Here is a 22,085-nt window from a genome sequence, read left to right as displayed (position 1 = left end):
GTCCCAAACTCAATGGGACTTTATTTGTTTTTGTTTTTCCTTGAAGATGTTCCACTTGCCATCCAAGAAGCCTCTTCTGTTCTGACTGAACAATGGAAGGGAATGGAAGGATTTATATTTCTTACAGTCATCTGGTCATTAGCACTATGAAAGTCATTGAAGCCACTTGGGGGTTTATCTATGTTATCAGGGTAGAGGTGGGCTGCAGGCAGGATGGGGTGAAACGCAATTCCACCGGCGGAAATGAAGCTGTGTGCCCAGCTCCAGCTGACTATCCCCCTCCTCCCATCCTCCTCCTCCTCCTTGGAAAGTGGCAGGGAGACCAGCACCAGCAGGAATTGCAGGGGGGGGGGGCTTTTTCTCCCGCCTCTTTTCTCAACAGCTTATCCGCACCCATTTGGAGCCGGGGTGGCGCAGCAGGTAGAGTGCTGTACTGCAGGCCACTGAAGCTGACTGTAGATCTGAAGGTCAGCGATTCAAATCTCATCACCGGCTCAAGGTTGACTCAGCCTTCCATCCTTCCGAGATGGGTAAAATGAGGACCCAGCTTGTGGGGGCAATATGCTGGCTCTGTTAAAAAGTGCTATTGCTAACATGTTGTAAGCCGCCCTGAGTCTAAGGAGAAGGGCGGCATAAAGAAAATTGAATAAATAAAATAGATAAATAAATAAATTTGCCTAGCTACCCAGCCTGAGGCAGGGGATGACCCAGGAAGGAAAGTGTGCGAAACATGAAACAAATTGTCATCCCAGAGAGTGACACTGGCGACGTTGTAAGTCGCGGACTAAACAGTTCACTTGAACGATGATGATCGTTCAAGCCACTCCCACTTCATCACATGGCCGACAAGCCACTCCTACCCAGTCGCATGACGATAAAGCCACAGCCACAAAATAAGCCACACCCACAGTGTGGCAGTAAAAATTTTGGCTGCCCATTACTGCCTCTGGGTCACCTGAATGGGAGTGCAAATGGCCGTGGCATCTTCTTGGAGCTGAGAAGTCAAAAAGACCATTTACGGTAAAACTGAACAGCCCTCTCAATAGAGGAGGAGAACACGACACTCCCATTTCCTGTTTACAACCCAGTCCTTTGAGCAGTTCCAAGAAGGTTTTGTAAAACCATTTTAGCTAGAGATGGCCGGATCGCAGCAGTACATGCTCCGGTAACCTTTTGATTGGATTACTATAATGCATGCTGTGTGGGGCTGCCCTTGAAGACCCTTTGGAGAAAACAACTAGCCCAGAACAGTATGGCCACAGTGGCGTAAGGGCTTTTAGGACAGAAATGATTACTCTATAGATTTAAAGACCAAGATTTCAGAAAAGTATTTGCTCTCCCTCTTTGAACTGTCCGCCTGTCATTTTAATGGAGAGATTGATCAATATGATTCCATGTGGGCAAGGTGTAATTTGTCATTTAAAAACTTAACCAGTTTTACCGCCCCAAGTCTACGGAGAGGGGCGGCATACAAATCTAATAAATAATAATAAATAATATCTTTTGCCATTGTTCTGTTTTCTTGGGGGTTTCTCTTTCTCTCTCTACTTTGGTTATTTGAAAGAAGAATTTATTTTCTGTGTGCTATATGTTTTTATTTCCTTCTCCTTTTTTCTTTTACATTACAACAATAAAAATAAAAACACTCTAGTTTGTGGATTAGAAGAGGTGCAACATTACTACAACTCTTTTACTCTGTTCACAACTCAGGATACAGTCAGACCATTTTAATGTGCTGGTGCTGCTTCATACAGAATACTACATAGCTTTAAACTTTGATTTCTAACCCAGTAACAAACACATGGCAGCTGGGGAAAGCATTTTGATGGCCCTGTCTGTACAAGTTTATCTATCCATCAATAGCAGATTTTTTTGAAAAAATCCAATTTTTATAAGAAAGGCCCCCTCTTCTTGGATTTTTAGAAAAATCTAAAGACCCTGGCATTCCCAAAAATATGAGCAGCTCACTAATATGCCAGTGGTTTACCAGGTAAAAAATACAGAATATTTCTGTTTCTGGAATCATCGGGATGTTCCTATTTTAGTAATAATTTAATGCTTTAATATTATTTTAATTTTGGAATCCGTCCTGAAAACTCGAGGGCGGATATAAATCTTAAATAAACATTAATGTATTCTTTTTTTCTGCATGGAAATTTGACTTCTAGAATAAGAGGGGAAATTGCAACCCCAATTTTATGTTAAATGTGTGTTTGTATGTTTGTTAATTTTTATGAAAAATTAATAAAGTTTATTATAAAAAAAATAAATCTTAAATAAACAAACTAAAAAGTATTTTGTAAATAGGCTGGTTCGTGTGTTGAGCTTCATTAGTGCTAATCTGGGAAGTACTGTAAATATGTCGTTAAAACAAACTTCAAGCCTTTGACAGCGACGGTGATCATTTTCGTAAACTAATCACTGTGTTTACCTTCGACTGTTTTCCAGTTTTAATTGTTAATATATTTGAATAGCACCTGGAGTCCCATTTTGCAAAGGGCGGGGGGGGCAATACAAATCTAATAAATAAATGAGTCTGTAAGCTTTATATGTTCAAAGAAGATCTCCATAGTTGATTTTATTTTTTTTAAAATACTATCTTCTTAAGTTAAAAAAAAAGGCTGATTTTGGCATCTGATATCTGGACACAATGGAATATCCGCGCAATATTGTCTCCTTTTTTAAAAAAAATATTTTTATTGAATTTTTTAAAAAGACAAACAAAAACATACAACACTAAACATTTAAGGAGCTACCATTGCTCCGCTTGTTGTAGAAGTCTATCTAATACAGAAATGTAAAAAATCCTAACTGTAATCAGATCTAAGCAGAAATACCACACATGTAAGTTTATTTATTTATTTATTTATTTATTGGATTTGTGTGCCGCCCCTCTCCGGAGACTCGGGGCGGCTAACAGCAACAATAAAGCAATGTACAATAGTAGTCTGATGTTAGAAACAATTAAAAACCCATTAATATAAAAACCCAAACATACATACATACATACCATGCATAGAATTGTAAAGGCCTAGGGGGAAGAGGGTCTCAATTCCCCCATGCCTGATGGCAGAGGTGGGTTTTAAGCAGCTTACGAAAGGCAAGGAGGGTGGGGGCAATTCTAATCTCTGGGGGGAGTTGGTTCCAGAGGGCCGGGGCCGCCACAGAGAAGGCTCTTCCCCTGGGTCCCGCCAAGCGACATTCTTGTTAAATTCAACTCTATATTTTTAATATTAAACTTATTAATTAAATTTCTTTATATTATAAAATATTCTATACTTATACAAAAAGAGAAGAAAAAGAGGGAAAAAAAGGTTTATTAGTAATACTATTTACCATTTCATTCTATATTATAATTAATTGTTAATACTATTTTTAAAATTCCACCAATCATATACTTTGTCCCATATCTTATAATATTCTGTTTCAGTTTGATTATTTAAACGTTTAGTCATCATATCTAGTTCTGCACATTCTATAATTTTTTTAAATACTCCAGTATCTTTTGGTATTGTTTTTTTTTTTTCATTTCTGTGCAAATACAATTCGGGCCGCAGCCAAGCAATATTGTCTCCTAAGGGTTAACTGGAGGTGGCTTAAGTCAAACAAAAGGAAGAGTTTTGCTTTCTGCTTTTTTTGGAGTGGGGTGGGTGGGAGTTTGCCAAGAGTCCCCCGTTGTTTAATTTCCTCCTGGAAGCAGCCCAAGTGTGGGACTCCGCCCCCCCTCCTTTTTCTATTCTTTCCACAGTGACCATCGCAGAGGCTGAGCGGCTGGGGTCAAAGCCTCCTCTATTGATCAGTATCCCTGTAGTCTCCAGTTCCAGCATCTGCTTCATTGGCTTCTTTCAGTGCCTGCTTCAGTACATTAGAATAGAAATCCATAACCAGAGCTGTGCTCATCCGAGCAGGGGAAGAAACTAAATTAAATGGTATAAAACAATCTTGGATCAGGAGTTTGCGCCAATTCATCTTGATCTGAGATGTCACACCGGGGCTCTGTGTCTGAGCACCTGGGCTAGGAGGCAGCCACGGTGAAAATAGATGGAGCTGTGATCATTCATTTGTCAGCTAAGGAGCTTGGCAGCAGTTAGCAATTCCCTTCTGCAGAGGTCAGCTGACAGAACAATCACTGCAACTGCAGAATGGAGCTTTCCTTTGAACTATTGTTATGGAGCATGCTTGGCGGGGTGGGGTGGGGGCGAGGGAGGGAGGGAGGGAGGGAAGCAGACTTTTCTTCCCAGAGAGAAAATTAATGTAGGCAAAGCCTTCCTCTCCCACACCCCTCTTGCAGTATAGGTTGCTGCAGAGATCATATATACAAATGGATGATGATTAAAATGGTTATGTAACACTTAGCATAGATCCCTGTCTTCATTCTTCTCTGGTAGAAGGTAACTATTGATTTTTCTTAGCACTTTCCTCCTTAAAAGATCACCCTCCCCATCCGTTTCTTAGAGTATTTTAATGCACTCACTCTACCGGTGCTAGAACTAAACTAGGAACTAAGGCTCTCTTTTTTTTTACTATAAACCAAGATTTGAATGTTAGTCTTTTCAAGGGAAACTGAAAGTGGTGTGTGTGTGTTGATAATGCCACAGCGGATGTTTTTCCAATTAATTCACAGGGTTTTTTTAAATCTTCCGCTGTTGGCAATTATTTCAGGGCAGTAAGGGCTGGTATGTATGTATGTATGTATGTATGTATGTATGTATGTATGTATGTATGTATGTATGTATGTATGTATAGATCTTAAACAAGATCTAAGTATTGCCCACAAGATCATATGCTGCAACGTCCTGCCTGTCGTCGACTATTTCAGCTTCAACCACAACAACACAAGAGCACGCAACAGATTTAAACTTAATATTAACAGCTCCAACCTTGACTGTAAAAAATATGACTTCAGTAACCGAGTTGTCGAAGCGTGGAACTCATTACCGGACTCCATAGTGTCAAACCCCCAACACTTTACCCTTAGATTATCTACGGTTGACCTATCCAGATTCCTAAGAGGTCAGTAAGGGGCGAGTACAAGTGCACTAGAGTGCCTTCCGTCCCCTGTACTATTGCTCTCCTATATCTCCTATACCTTTATTCTATTCCTATATCTCTTCTTCTATTCTTTCATTGATATGTTCTAATACTATAGCTTCTTTTCTATTATTTCTTAGAAATATTTTACTATGAGTATCTCCTCTATAACCTTCATCATGTATTTTACTGTGTGTATATAGATATATACCCACTAAAACCCTCATTGTGTATTGGACAAAATAAATAAATAAAATAAAATAAAATAAAAATGTTTTTTTTAATTTATTAGATTTCTATGCCACTCTTCTCGAGGTGACTTTTTAATGAAGCTGATGAAAATATACTGAAAGTAGACTCTGAACAAATGGATGGAAGTATGGCTTTCTCTCCAATACAGTTTTCAAGTTAATTTTGAAACCAGGGTCTCTGTAGCAACAGCATTTATAGCATTTAGACTTATATACCGCTTCACAGTGCTTTACAGCCTTCTCTAAGGGGTTTATAGAGAGTAAGCATATTGCCGCCAACAATCTGGGTTCTCATTTTACCAACCTTGGAAGGATGGAAGGCTGAGACAACCTTGAACCTACTGAGATTCGATCTGCCAAACTGCTGGCAGCTGGTGATCAGCAGAAGTAGCTTGCAGTACTGCACTCTAACCACTGCACCACCGAGGCTCTGTAGCCAATGCATTACACCACGGCCAGCGCACTTCCGTCGGAGCAAAGAATTGACACAGTTATTTTATTTATTTTTATTTTATTTATTTATTCATTTGTCCAATACACAAATACATAGGAAGAAAAATAGACATGTAGTAATAAGGGTAAAAGTGAACTTAGAGGAGAGGATATAGGAAAGAAAATATATATGATAAGTGAGAGAAAGGAAAGACAATTGGACAGGGGACGAAAGGCACACCATTGCACTTATGTACGCCCCTTACTGGCCTCTTAGGAACCTGGAGAGGTCAATCGTGGAGAGTCTAAGGGAGAAATGTTGGGGGTTAGGGATTGACACAATTGAGTCCGGCAATGAGTTCCACGCTTCGATAACTCGATTGTTGAAATCATATTTTTTACAGTCAAGTTTGGAGCGGTTCGTATTAAGTTTGAATCTGTTGCATGCTCTTGTGTTGTTGCGGTTGAAGCTGAAGTAGTCATTGACCGGTAGGACGTTGCAGCATATGATCTTGTGGGCAATACTCTAATCGTGTTTTAGGCACCGTAGTTCTAGGCTTTCTAGGCCCAGGATTGTTAGTCTATTTTCGTAGGATGTTCTGTTTCGAGTGGAGGAGTGAAGAGCTCTTCTGGTGAAATATCTTTGGACATTTTCAAGGGTGTTGATGTCTGACATGTGATATGGGTTCCAGACAGATGAGCAGTAGTCTAGGATGGGTCTGGGTCTATTCTGCTGCATGAAGCATGGGCTATTTCAAACCTGGGGCAGATGCAACTTTTGAACCTCTTTTATACACTCTAACCCAAGGGTAGGCAAAGTTGGCTCTTCTATGACATCTGCACTTCAACTCCAAGAATTCTTGAGCTACCGTGACTAGCTCAGGAATTCTGGGAGTTGAAGTCCACAAGTCATAGAAGAGCCAGCTCTGCTTACCCCTGCCCTAACCCTAGTCCTTCTGATCATAAATTCTGAAAATCAGAAGCATCCTGTCCTTCCAAATTCAGGTAAGAGAAATCACAAATGTGAGAAACTAGGCTTAACATAGGTGACTTATGACTGTTTTTCGCACTTACGACTTATGACTGTTGCAGTTTCTCCACACACAAAGGATCAGAATTCGGAAACTTGGCAATCGGCATGTATTTATATGATGGTTTATCCCAAGGTTATGTGATCACGTTTTGTGGCCTTCTGACAAGCAAAGTCAGTGGGGAAGCCAGATTCACTTAACAACCATGTTTACGCGGCTGCGAGAGCCATCGTGGGGCTTCCCAGATTCACCCATGTATCTACAACACTCCGTGGCCTGCATTGGCTGCCGATCAGTTTCCGGTCACAATTCAAAGTGTTGGTCATGACTTTTAAAGCCCTACATGGCATTGGACCAGAGTACCTCCGGAACCGCCTGCTACTGCACGAATCCCAGCGGCCGATAAGGTCCCACAGAGTTGGTCTTCTCCGGGTCCCGTCGACTAAACAATGTCGTCTGGCGGGCCCCAGGGGAAGAGCCTTCTCTATGGCGGCCCCTGCCTTCTGGAATCAACTCCCCCAGAGATTAGAACTGCTCCCACCCGCCTTGTCTTCCATAAACTACTTAAGACCCACCTATACCGCCAGGCATGGGGGATTTGAGACATCTTTTCCCCAGGCTTATTATAATTTATGTTTGGTATGTATGTGCTGTTTGATTTTTAATTATGATAGGGTTTTTAGTTTTTTAATATTAGATTTGTGCCATTATAATATTGTTTTTATTGTTGTTGTGAGCCACCCCGAGTCTTCGGAGAGGGGTGGCATACAAATCTAATAAATTATTATTATTATTATTATTATTATTATTATTATTATTATTATTATTAACTTACTTACAAACTGCAATGATTCACTTGGCAACTGTGGCAAGAAAGATCGTAAAATGGGACAAAACTCACTTAACAGCTAACTGGCGTAACAAAGGAGATGTTGAGCTCCATTGTAATCATAAGTCAAGGACTACCTGTAATTTCTAATGAAGCATTGTCCTTATGCATTTGTCTTACAGGTACGCTATCTGGACTTCCACAGATTAAAAAAATAACGATGTCATATGAAGAGAGACGGAAGCAAGCTACCGCCATTGTTCTGCTGGGAGTAATTGGAGCAGAATTTGGAGCAGAAATAGAACCCCCGAAGTTGCTAACTAGACCACGCAGTTCTAGCCAAATTCCAGAAGGTTTCGGCTCAACAAGTGGTGGATCCAACTATTCCTTGGCAAGGCATACCTGTAAGTTATTTTCTTCTTTTCCACCATTTTAACACAACTGTTGTGCTAAAGGTTCGTTATATCATATATTTATAATATATATATAATGTATATAACACAGCCCAGCTAGAAAGGAAAGCAATATAATACAATAATTCAGTGTAGTGCCATGTTGAGCCGTGTCCTGCCATGCCATGCAATATTATATTAATAATAATAAATCTAAAACTATTTATACTATACTATACTGTATTATACTCTGCTCTACAGTACCAATACCAATATTATACTAATATTGTTCTGTCGGGCTCTCTGGTAGAATCCTCCCAAAAATTCACAGGTACAAATTTCAGACACACACACGTTTGAAAATTCAAAACAATGTTCTTTATAATGAAAATTCACTTAAACCAAGCCCTCTTTTGGTATAACAAAGAGCACTCGTCTCCAAACAAACTGGTAATTTGTACAAGTCCCTGTGATACTTAGCTTGCAGCTGTGGGGCAATTCACAGTCCTTCTTCTTTCACAAAGTGAAACACACTTTGCTCTGGTTTAGTTTCAAAGCGTGGAAAAATCAGCACACAAAAAGTCAAAGTCAGTAAAGCAGTCACGAAACACAACGATCAGATAATCCTCCACAATGGCCAAACCCACAGGCTGCTATTTATAGCAGCCTCACTAATTACCACAGCCCCACCCAACCACAGGTGGCCTCATTTTCTTTGATAATAATCTCTCAGTTGTTGTTGCCTATGCATCGCTCTCCGCATGCGTGGCTGTATCATTAACTCTTGTTCTGAATCCGAGGAGGAGCTAGATAATTGATCTCCTTCTGAGCTGTCTGCCACACTCTCCTCCTCCCTGTCACTCATGTCTTCTTGGTCAGAGGAGCCTTCATCATCAGATTCCACCGGGGGCAAAACAAGCCTGCAGCATGTGGATGTCTCCCCCACATCCACAGTCCTTGGGGCAGAGCAGGGCCAGAGCTAACCACAACAAATATTGTTTTGTACTAATACTGTACTGTACTAAACTATAAAAAAGGCCCATCTTAAAAGCCACTGGACTGTATGTAAGGCAAATAACTAAAGGTAAAAGGAAGAAGAAACCGCTATGGTTTAGCAATGATGTAAGGGCTATAGTCAATGAAAAAAAGGCTGCCTATAGGAGTGTATAAAGAGTCTTGGAAGTATAGCTGATAGGGAGGTATATAAAATGAAACAGAAGGAGGCGAAACAGATAATATATGCTTGCTAAAGCCTCAAAAGAGGAAGAAATTGCCAAATCTGTAAGAAGAGGGGGATAAAACCTTCTTCAGATATATTAATGATAAGAAGAAGAAAAACTGCGGCATCACGAAGCTTAGTACGCGGGAATAATACATGCATTAATGGAATAAGGAGATCGCTGACCATTTCAATAGCTACTTCTGTTCAGTTTTCTCAAAAGACACCTTACAAAATAATACTATAGAGGGATATAGCATTGCTTCCAGCTGTACGGATTCAGCTCCAGTGATCTTAGAAGCCGATGTCTTAGAAGAACTTGAACGATTAAAGATAAATAAGGGCAATGGGTCCAGATGGCATCTCACCCCAGAGTTCTTAAAGAACTCAGATCTGTCATTGCTACCCCCCCTGACTGATTTGTTTATACCAATCCTTGTTAACAGGAGAAGTTCCTGAGGATTGGAGAATGGCCAGTGTTGTGCCTATTCACAAGAAGGGCAGTAGAGAAGAAACTGGTAACTACAGGCCAGTTAGCTTGACATCAGTTGTAGTTAAAATGATGGAGACTCTACTCAAAAAGAGGATAAATCAGCACCTAAAAAAACAATAACTTATTAGACCCAAATCCAGCATGGCTTTACTGAAGGCAAATCATGTCAGACTAATCTCATTGATTTCTTTGACTATGTCACAAAGGTGTTGGATGAAGGTGGTGCCGTGGATATTGCCTACCTTGGACTTCAGCAAAGCCTTTGATACGGTTCCACATAAAGAGCTGATAGATAAATTAGTGAAGATTGGACTTAATCCTTGGATAGTTCAATGGATTGCAGCTGGCTGAAGCGTAGACATCAGAGAGTTATTGTTAATGGCGAGTATTCTGAGCTAGAGTCAGGTTACACAGCGGTGTGCCACAAGGATCTGTTCTGGGTCCTATTCTTTTAACTATAAGTTGTGAGTGACATAGGGGAAGGTTTGGTAGGGAAGGTTTGCCTATTTGCCGATGACTCTAAAGTGTGCAATAGGGTTGATATTCCTGGAGGCGTCTGTAATATGGTAAATTGATTTAAGCTTTACTAGATAAATGGTCTAAGCAATGGAAACTGCAGTTTAATGTTTCCAAATGTAAAATAATGCACTTGGGGAAAAGGAATCCTCAATCTGAGTATTGTATTGGCAGTTCAGTGTTGGCAAATACTTCAAAAGAAAAGGATTTAGGGGTAGTGATTTCTGACAGTCTCAAAATGGGTGAACAGTGCAGTCAGGCGGTAGGGAAAGCAAGTAGGATGCTTGGCTGCATAGCTAGAGTTATAACAAGCAGGAAGAGGGAGATTATGATCCCACTATATAGAATGCTGGTGAGACCACATTTGGAATACTGTGTTCAGTTCTGGAGACCTCACCTACAAAAAGATATTGACAAATTGAACGGGTCCAAAAGACGGGCTACAAGAATGGTGGAAGGTCTTAAGCATAAAGCCTATCAGGAAAGACTTAATGAACTCAATCTGTATAGTCTGGAGGACAGAAGGAAAAGGGGGGACATGATCGAAACATTTAAATATAATTAAAGGGTTAAATAAGGTCCAGGAGGGAAGTGTTTTTAATAGGAAAGTGAACACACAAGAACAAGGGGACACAATCTGAAGTTAGTTGGGGGAAAGATCAAAAGCAACATGAGAAAATATTATTTTACTGAAAGAGTAGTAGATCCTTGAACAAACTTCCAGCAGATGTGGTAGATAAATCCACAGTAACTGAATTTAAACATGCCTGGGATAAACATATATCCATCCTAAGATAAAAATACAGAAATAGTATAAGGGCAGACTAGATGGACCATGAGGTCTTTTTCTGCCGTCAGACTTCTATGTTTCTATGTTCTATACTATACTAAATATTGGACCTGGTTGATATTTGCTTTACCGGCAAAAATATCAGGATTGTAGACCAAACTGACAAATCCAAAAAGCATCCTAGAAATAGTAATTACTTAAATTTAACTTGTGAAATGCTTTACTTTTATACAATGTTTTACCTTTCAAGATATTCAATATGAATAAAATATTCAGATTTAGGTGGTACCATCGATATAGTTTAATGGGACTGTTAAATGTCACAGATTATCTTTGTTACTTAATGGCAAATCGATCTTTAAGGGAACTTTTGAAATTTTATGGCAGGAGAAGAAATTTTACATTGAAGAGGGATCAATGTACAGAACAAATTTCAATCATGCTTGTTGCATACGTTAAATACTGATTAACAAAAAACATGCTACAATTTAAGAACAGTTCATGAAGTGACATCGTGAAGGTATACAGCAAAAATAATAAGTTCAAGCCCAAAAAACAGATGCCTTTTTAGGAGGGCAGAAAGCTTCATTTGTCTTTTGCTGAAGTTTTCGTTATTGTCATTGTTTGTGGGGAAGTGTTTACATATAACCAATTTAATTACTAAGATTCTGAACATATTGCATTCATGTTTGATACCTGTCTATCACTCAGAGTGATATTTGGAATCATGAAGAACATATGAGAGGGAAAACCAGGAAACACTTTTTTAAACCACAAACATCCCAGCTTTCACACCTGAATAATAAGTCTCAAAATAATCTCATCAACATATGTGACTTGAAATCATGAAGCTCTATTTTCTTGGAACCATTCTCCAGAGATTATTCAATAACCTCAATTCCCAATCTTTGCCTTCATTTGGAGCATAATAGCGGCAGAGAAACACATCCACCCCCATCTCTGGGTTATATCAGCAAACCCCCACATTCAGTGAAAGTGCAATTGAATTCTCATGAGATTTCCAAATTTCACATAATTGCACTGTTATAATTCATTGAGGTAGATTTGAGGTAAGAATGTCAAAAACTTACAAGATTTGGTGATCTGAGACTATTGGCCATTTAAAAAATAATTATTGAAACACAACGAGCTATGTTTCTCTATAAAAACTATATTAAAAGAAAAAAGTTTCAGAGACTTAACTCAGTAAATTTGATCTATTCATACTTCTGATTTTCAAAATTCTGTTCATAAGGGCAGATCTTTAATCAGAGTTATGCCACCAAATTTATTAAAATTTGGGCTTTTCATTATCATATTCTTACTGTTAATTGCTGTTCTTGGAGAGACAAAATATTGACTGTGTGTAATCAAGCTTTTTATTTATTTATTTATTTATCTATTTATTTATTTATTTATTGATTGATTGATTGATTAAATAAATTTGTATGCCGCCCCTCTCCGTAGACTCGGGGCGGCTCACAGCAGTGATAGAAACAATGTACAATACAAATCTAATAATATGAAGTTAAAAACCCATAATTTAAAAAAAACATGCACACAACACACCCATACATAAATTATATAGGCGTGGGGAAGAGGTGGGTTTTGAGAAGTTTACGAAAGGCAAGGAGGGGTGGGTGGCAATTCTGATCTCTGGGGGGGAGTTGGTTCCAGAGGGCCGGGGCCGCCACAGAGAAGGCTCTTCCCCTGGGTCCCACCAAATGACATTGTTTAGTCGACAGGACCCGGAGAAGGCCAACTCTGTGGGACCTAACCGGTCGCTGGGATTCATGCGGCAGAAGGCGGTCCCGGAGATATTCGGTTCCAATGCCATGAAGGGCTTTATAGGTCATAACCAACACTTTGAATTGTGACCGGAAACTGATGATTGGCAACCCAATGCAGACTGCAGAGTGTCGGTGAAACATGGGCATACTTGGGAAAAGCCCATGATTGCTCTCCCAGCTGCATTCTGCACATTTTTTATCCTTTTCTATTTGCTACTGCTCCGTTATAGAGTAGATCATTCGTTATCTCAAGTGCAAGATGTGTGAGTTACAAATCTTTTATGGACTAAAAAATATTGATTTCCCTATTTTTCCAGTGAATTCTGGATATTAGATCATGCTTATCCTATGGACAGGTTCCATGCATAATTGAATTTTCAATTTTATTGCTAAGGGTTGCTAAGAATGTGGAGGCGCTAATTGATGCTTTGAATTAAATTTTACATTTACAGATTATTAAATCACTTGATTGGAGATTTAGACCTAAATAACAACTAATGTAAATATGTTGGGGATAACGTTTTGCAGAAGCTAGCCCAGCCAGATAACCACAGCAGCTAACCATCCTGCCTCAGACCAGGATATCAGGAACCTTTATCTTGAAGATAATTGAAAACTCTTACTGCAGAGTTTCTTAGGAAAATGTTTACTTTCTTTGGTAGCAAAAATATGGGGAGTTGAGATATTCCTTCCCCCTAGGCCATTACAAGTTATGCATGGTATGTTTGTTTGTATGTTTGGTTTTATTATAAGGGTTTTTAGTTGTTTTATTTATTGGATTGTCACATGCTGTTTTTATTATTGTTGTTAGCCGCCCCAAGTCTATGGAGAGGGGTGGCATACAAATCTAATAAATTATTATTAATTATTATTATTATTATTATTATTTACTTCTTTAGCAGCAAGCTAACTATTTACACTGTAGCTCTCTAATAGTTAATATACAAAGTACTCACAATACTATACCTACTATTCTTTGTTACAATATTTACCTACAATTTCTTCATCCACCATAAGCCAACCTAATATACAAGCCACTCTTAAACCATACTACTACTAATAATAATTAATAATAAATTTATTAGATTTGTATGCCGCCCCCTCTCCGAAGACTCCATACTTTCCACAATACCTTCATGCCAAGCCAACAGGCCACACCTATGCAAAGGTGCATTATGTACTTTTGTCAGCCAATCAGGTTACATTACAATTTGCATATTCACTGTGACTAAGCAGTTTTACATTGTTAAAGTTATACAATATCTTCTCTCTGTAATTTGGAATATTCTGTCAGGCCTGATCCTGACAAAATAGCCATTGTTTTTCACCTTGTTTTATTCTAACATTTATCACATTTGATAGTTCATGACCTATAAACAATTGGCTTCATGTTTGCCTGTTTGCTTGAACAGGTAATAAAACAATTGGCTTCATGTTTGCCTGTTTGCTTGAACAGGTAATATGTATGGGGGAGTTTTTTTATCTCATAAACCACTGGCATGTACTGCAAATCTGTCGTCAGGCATGAGGGAACTGAGATATTCTTTCCCCCTAGGCTTCTACAATTTATGCATAGTATGTTTGTATGTAAGATTGGTTTTTATAACCAGGGTTTTTAGCTGTTTTACTATTGGATTGTCACATGCTGTTTTTACCACTGTTGTTAGCCGCCCCGAGTCCACGGAGAGGGGCGGCATACAAATCCAATAAATAAGTAAGTAAGTAAGTAAGTAAGTAAGTAAAGTAAGTAAGTAAGTAAGTAAGTAAGTAAGTAAGTAAGTAAGTGAATGAAGAAAGAAAGAAAGAAAGAAAGAAAGAAAGAAAGAAAGAAAGAAAGAAAGAAAGAAAAGAAAGAAAGAATTGTTTTGATTCTGGAAGCCCGGATTTTTATGAACCATTGTGCAGGGACCAAAGAAAATATTTATCAATTAAACATAGATTTGTTCACTTTTTGTAGTTCGCTCACAGAGTTGCTTGCAAACTGATAGAAGGATATGGTGTTTTAATTTAGGGTATCTTGTAACACCTAGAGTTGCTTTGTAATTGAAGAAATTCCAAAACAAAACAAAACAAAAATCCCAAATAAAGGAAAGGAGCACTTATTAAATACTTACTCTTGAGCATAAATTGAATGCAAATTGTAGCATTTCTCCTAAGGACTTCTCATTGCAACAGCTTCCATGACAGATGGCCTTCCAGCTTCAGTTTAAACCGTGAAAGAGAGTCTGCCACCTCCCAAAGTAGTTGGTTCCATTGTTGAATGACATAATCTACCACCTTGTAATTTAAATCCATTATTTCTTGTTTGGCCTTCTGGAACAATATTTAATACGTCTGCTCTATCTTCCACATCACAGTCCGTCAGTTACTCAAAGAAAGCTTACATATCTTTCCACAAACTTCTCCAGACTAAACACATCCAATTGTTCCTTATCCATTATTTTTTTTTCCTTCCAGGCTTCTTGTCATTTTGGTTGTTTGCCACAGGACATATTCCAGTTGGTCAGTGCTAGAAACATTTTATTTATTTATTTATTCTTTGTCCAATATACAATACATATGGAAGAGAATAGACATTAAGTAATATATATATAAAGATAGAAAGTAAAAAAGAGAAGTAGATGGGAAGGAGAGAATATATATGATATAAGAGATAGGGAGAGAATATATATGATATATATATATGATATATGATATAAGGAAAGGCAATTGGACAGGGGACGATAGGCACATCAGTGCACTTATATACGCCCCTTACTGGCCTCTTAGGAACCTGGAGAGGTCAATCGTGGATAGTCTAAGGGAGAAATGTTGGGGGTTGGGAGTTGACACTATTGAGTCCGGTAATGAGTTCCACGCTTCGACAACTCGATTGTTAAAGTCATATTTTTTACAGTCAAGTTTGGAGCGGTTCGTATTAAGTTTGAATCTGTTGCATGCTCTTGTGTTGTTTCGGTTGAAGCTGAAGTAGTCATTGACCGGAAGGACGTTGCAGCATATGATATTGTGGGCAATACTTAGATCGTGTTTTAGGCGCCGCAGTTCTAAGCTTTCAAGACCCAGGATAGATAGTCTATTTTCTCATGATCCATCTAGTCTGCCCTTATACTATTTTCTGTATTTTATCTTAGGATGGATATATGTTTATCCCAAGCATGCTTAAATTCAGTTACTGTGGATTTATCAACCACGTCTGTTAGAAGTTTGTTCCAAGGATCTACTACTCTTTCAGTAAAATAATATTTTCTCACGTTGCTTTTGATCTTTCCCCCAACTAACTTCAGATTTTGTCCCCTTGTTTTTGTGTTCACTTTCTTATTAAAAACACTTCCCTCCTGGACCTTATTTAACCCTTTAACATATTTAAATCTTTCGATCATGTCCCCCCTTTTCCTTCTGTCCTCCAGACTATACAGATTGAGTTCATGAAGTCTTTTCTGATAAAGTTTTATGCTTAAGACCTTCCACCATTCTTGTAGCCTGTCTTTGGACCCGTTCAATTTTGTCAATATAGCTTTTCCTACAGTGTGATGTACAGAATTGGTCTCGGTATTCTTGGTATGATCTGACCGATTCAAAATAGAACAATGACTTCCCTTAATTTGACACTACTGTTTACTTTTGTTAATGCAGCTTAAGACTGCATTTTCTGTTGCTATTTTGTCAAAAGGAAGAATTTTTTTTAAAGGTATTCTGAGGATTTTCTTCCACGTCCACATAAACAGACTACTTTTTTTTTATAGTTCTGATGAATGCGGAAAGAATAGACAAGATGAGCAAAGAATCTGCTATTGGTGTCATATAGAGCACCCTGAACAGTAAATTGAATAGGAATTCCAAGGGATAATCATAATGTTGACTTTTAAGAGATGTTACTATAAAAGCTACAAGTTCTGGGAAAGATTACCATTTTCAGATAGATGGATGGATGGACAGACGGATGGACAATAGAAAGAAGATGGATGATAGATACTGTAGCTGATAGGTAGGTAGGTAGGTAGGTAGGTAGGTAGATAGATAGATAGATAGATAGATAGATAGATAGATAGATAGATAGATAGATAGATAGATAGATACATAGATAGATACATAGATAGATACATAGATAGATACATAGATAGATACATAGATTAGGTAGGTAGGTAGGTAGGTAGATAGATAGATAGATAGATAGATAGATAGATAGATAGATAGATAGATAGATAGATAGATAGATAGATACATACATAGATTAGGTAGGTAGGTAGGTAGATAGATAGATAGATAGATAGATAGATAGATAGATAGATAGATAGATAGATAGATAGATAGATAGATAGATAGATAGATAGATAGATAGATAGATTAGGTAGGTAGGTAGGTAGATAGAAAGAAAGAAAGAAAGAAAGAAAGAAAGAAAGAAAGAAAGAAAGAAAGAAAGAAAGAAAGAAAGAAAGAAAGAAATAGAGGTAGGTATGTAGATATGGATGGATGGATGGATGGATGGATGGACGGACGGACTGACAGACAGACAGACCTTAATTATCAATTTTTTTCTGTGGCCACACTAGCATACCTTAAAAATGAAATTATGTTGCCTGCTCTCAAAAGTGTACACACATAGATAACACACATATCTAACATAACTCAAGATAAACAACCCTGTATTGTGGTGAATAATTCCATATTAATTCAGTCCTCATATTTAAAATGGGTAAAGTATATTTTGTTGTGGAGAAGAATATGCCCAATATTATGGCAGCCAACAGGATTTCAGTCTTTACAGAATTTCAAATGCACGAAACATAAGCGTTATTTTCTTTATTCAACTTAATTGTGCTAATGCTGTTTGTTTAGTTTTAACCATTAGCCATTCCTGTTTTAAAATGGTATAGGGTTTCCTGCCTGAATGGGCATTGGACTAGAAGACCTCTAAGGACCCCTTCCACTCTGTCATTATGTTATATCTTATGAACGCAGACCACTAATTAAATAACTTAAATAGACTAAAGTTAAACAAATCATATTTTGATTAAATAAACTCCGTGTGATTCCAATCATTTTATCAACTATGTTAAACGCAGCTCTAGTGCTCCCTAATCAATATGGGGTTTGATTATTATGAACTTACAGCATATCAGATAGCAGAAGTTGTAGGAATGCTCCTTTAAACTTCAAATATTTTCTAAAGATGAAATAATTTCTAGTAATAAAATAGTAGTATCAAGAAATGAAGATCAGATTTGAAAGATTATGACCTAAACAAGCCATAGTGATCCCATGGCTATTGGCACACTGAATGACGTACCAAAAAATCTTGGACAGCACTTAAGAATTCCAGGCATTGACAACATTTCCATGAGTTGTCAATAGCAAAAGGCCACCACTGTTTGGATCCTCACTTATACTTTGCCCAATATATTACAGCATATTACCGTATGGGGAGGAAAATAGAGGGTGGGGGGATCTGCTTACCAGGTATTCATCTGGCTAGCGTCCTTAGACTGGTCAAGTTCAGCACATTATTTTATCCTCTGGTTAGAGCTTTAAAAAAAACCTTATTTGCAGAGAGTAACAATGAAAGAGCCTGCAAGCTGGTAAGAGCTGGGAACATTGTTAGCACCTCGTTAGGGCTGGAAAGAAACTTATTCGGAACAAGTAGAGCAATGAAAGAAAGCCTGCAAAGAGCTGGAAAAACTTTCTTTGCAGAGAATAACAATGAAAAAGCCTGTAAGGCAAGAGCTGGGAAGATTGTTAGAACCTAGTTAGGGCTGGAAAAAAAAGCTTTGGAAAAAGCTACATTCAGAGTATAACTTGCACGCAAATTTCCAGCCTCTTTTAGGGAGGAAAAAGGGGTGTCTTGTCCTCCAAAAAATACAGTAGGTTCTTGGGAAGAACTCAATTCATATACAGACCAACACCAGCTAAATAACTGGCAACTTGTGACTTCACATTGTTGTGACCAAATAACAACAACAGTCAGTGTTAATTATTTATTACATACAATACAGCAGGGGTGTCAAACTCAAAGGCTGCGTGCTTAGATTTGGCAGGAAACAGCAAAGGAGCAGCCCATGGTGCCTCTGCCAGTGAAAACAGAACTTAGGAGGACCGTGTGCTGCCCTCTCAACTCCCATTTTTGCTATAAGGACCTCCTGCAGCCCTTTATCAGCAAAAACACCTATCTCAGCCCCCCCCCCCCTAAGCAATGTTCCCTCTAATTTTTTTTCGGTGTGGGCGGAAAACTATAGTGTCTGAGCGGCAGTCCCTTTGGGACTGGGCGGCATAGAAGTATAGACAGACAGACAGACAGATAGATCAGTTATTTTCAACCTTTTTTCAGCCGCGGCACATTTTTTACATTTACAAAATCCTGGGGCACATCACCAACCAAAATGACACAAAATGACACTCTAAGACACTCTCTTCTCTTTTTCCACTCCTGTCTCCTCCCCACCCTTATGTGTGTGTGTATGTGTGTATACACACTCTTGAACCATTTCCAAAAACAGGTGAGGGCTGGGGGGGGGGGGTTTTCCTCTTATTCTTTGGGTGCTTTTTATCATATGCTTTAAATCAAGAGTCACTTCTCTCTCTCTTTTGTTTCTCTCTCTTTCCTCTCATTCTCTGTCTCAATCATTTTCTCATTTCCCTTTTTCCTCGCCTTTTTGCTCATTTCTTTCTCTCTCTCTCTCTCTCTCTCTCTCTCCCTTCCTCTCCTTTTCTCTCTCTCTCTCTTTCTTTCTCTCTTTCTTTCTCTCTCTTTCTCTCTCTCTCTTGCTTTCTTTCTCTCTCACTCTTGCTTTCACTCTCTTCCTCTCTTTTCTTTCTCTTGCTTTCTCTCTCTCTCTCAGTGTCTCTCTCTTTCTCTCTCTCTCACTCACTCTCTCAGCAAAAAGTTGCGAGACCAGAACCTGAGCTTCCTTCTTCGCGGCACACCTGACCATGTCTCGCGGCACACTGGTTGAAAAACACTGAGATAGATAGATAGATAGATAGATAGATAGATAGATAGATAGATAGAAAATAAAAAATATAAATAAATAAGTAAATAAATAAGAAAAAAATTCCCTTCTTTTTTATTAAAAGAAATTAATAATAAAACAAAACCAAAATCTATTACTATTATTACTATCTTCTCCTCTTTTTCCACCCCTGTCTCCTCCCCCCTTGTGTGTGTGTGTGTGTGTGTGAACTCTTGAACCATTTTCAATAACAGGTGAGCTATTGGAAATGGTTCAAGAGGTCACACACACGCACGCGCGCGCACACACACACACATACAAACGGCTGGGGTTTTTTTTCTTTGTTATTATTTGGGTGTTTTTTACCATATGCTTTAAATCAAGAGTCATTTCTCTCTCTTTCTCTCTCTTTCTCTCTCTTTCTCTCCCCCTCTTGCTCTCTCTCTCTTTTTCTCACTTTCTCTGTCCCTCTCTTTCTATCTCTCTCCCCCTCTTTCTCTCTCTTTCTCTGTTTTCTTTCTCTCTTGCTTTCTTTCTATCTTTCTTTCTATCTCTCTTGCTTTCTTTCTCTTCTCTCTCTTGCTATCTCTCTCTCCCCCCTCTTTCTCTCTCTCTCTCTCACTTCTCCAGCGGCGGTGGCTTCAGCTTCTCCTCCCCCTCCACTTCTGCGCTCCCAGCCAGGGGACTGCGAGACAGGATTTTCTCCGCGCGCTTCAGGAATGCCCGCCCCACCCCTCTCGCAGCCCCTTCGCTGGGAGCGCTTTCCTCCCGAGCTTTCAGCAAGGGGGCTGCAGTAGAGGCAGGGCAGGCGTTCCCGAAGAACTCGGAGAAAGCGCTCTCGCAGCCCCCTCGCTGAAAGAGAGAGAGGGAGAAGGAGAGAGAAATCGCCTTCTCCCTCTCCTGAAGAACTCGGAGAAAGCGCTCTCGCAGCCCCCTCACTGAAAGAGAGAGAGGGAGAAGGCGATTTCTCTCTCCTTCTTCCTCTCTCTCTTTCAGCGAGGGGGCTGCGTGAGAGCGCTTTCTCCGAGTTCTTTGTGAACGCCTGCCCTGCCCCTACTGCAGCCCCCTTCTGAAAGCTCGGGAGGAAAGCGCTCCCAGCGAAGGGGCTGCGAGAGGGGTGGGGCGGGCATTCCTGAAGCGCACAGAGAAAACTCTCTCTCGCAGCCCTCTGGCTGGGAGCGCAGGAGGCGGAGGAGGAGGAGAGGGGGCGGATCGGGCGGGCGGAGGGCAGGGCCAAGAGGCCAGGGACGCGAGGGGGCCGGAGGCACGGTGGGGAGGCAGGGGCGGCCGCGGCTCCCTTTCCTTTTAGTGCCGGCGCCTCCCCGCCCCCCCACGGGCTGGCAGGGGGATTGGGAGCGCGCGCCCATGGAAAAGGGCGCGCGTGGGGGTATTTGGGGGTGTGCGCCTGCTCACGGGCGCAGCTTACGGGGAACGGTGACCTCAAGGTCAAACACAATCCTGATGTGCCTCCCAATGAAACTGAGCTTGACACTCCTGCTCTACAGTATTCATGGGTATTCTGGTTTAGCATCAGGGAAGTTGGCCATGATGTGATGCTTCAGTAAGATCTGTTTAAGTGAGTATAAATATGAATTATATAGCTTTTCCTTCTGGTTGATATTAGTAACGGAATTATTATATTGGATTGTGTTCATTCCCTGTTGCCCATAACTGGCACACACATGTTTTATCTTAATTTGGCTCAATAAAATAATTTAATGGGCTATCAAAGTATTCATCCTGTGGCAAAATAATGTTGTAGGCTGCCCTCCTCTTTTGACTTTTCAACAATCATGTTAAATGATACTTTAAATTTGGAGGTCATGAGCTTTTCCTTAATACTCTAAATGAATCAGGTGCCTGCTTGAGAAACACAGTACATTGATTCTCTCATCCTCTAGATAATAAACAAATTTGGGGCCCAAAATTATTTACTGTTTCCATAACGCTGTAATATAGCATCATAGTCGAACTAAGAATCCACTTAAAAACTGGGGGAGCTGGAATCTCTCTATAAATTGAAACAAGTCTGAGCTAAAGCTCATTTACTGTCTTGGAACAGAATTGATCGTGCTTTCACATTTGATTCACCCACTGCAGATTTTGAGAGGAAGAAAAATGGCATTGTTCGGTCAGTTTAACTAGGCTAGAGGTAGAGAGAAAAGATTGGCTTGATTTAATCCTTCTCTGTCTCTGAGGCCAACTTTATTAGAATTTTGGACTCATTTGAATGTATTTTAGGTACAGCGTTAAAATTTATCCATTTGGGCTTTTCCATGAAAAAATGTCAGCAGAAAATAACACTGCTGCTTACTATGTATGCTTGATTAAAGGTAGACCAGAATAATGTCCCCAAAAGCCAGGTGT

The 22,085-nt window shown here is 39.4% G+C and overlaps 1 protein-coding gene across 1 annotated transcript in view; it reads left to right on the top strand.

Moving 5' to 3' along the window:
* Window positions 1–22,085, top strand: part of WDR7 (WD repeat domain 7) — a 390,669-nt gene that overhangs the window by 236,890 nt on the left and 131,694 nt on the right. The window contains exon 20 of the mRNA XM_070743517.1: window positions 7,757–7,978. Within this exon, the coding sequence (XP_070599618.1) occupies window positions 7,757–7,978 (222 nt within the window). The remainder of the gene's footprint in view (window positions 1–7,756; window positions 7,979–22,085) is intronic.

This window comes from Erythrolamprus reginae, chromosome 2, assembly GCF_031021105.1.
Source record: "Erythrolamprus reginae isolate rEryReg1 chromosome 2, rEryReg1.hap1, whole genome shotgun sequence".
Classification (NCBI taxonomy): Eukaryota; Metazoa; Chordata; class Lepidosauria; order Squamata; family Dipsadidae; genus Erythrolamprus; species Erythrolamprus reginae.
Note: the sequence above shows the minus strand (reverse complement) of the source record. Positions and strands in the feature narration are given on the sequence as shown.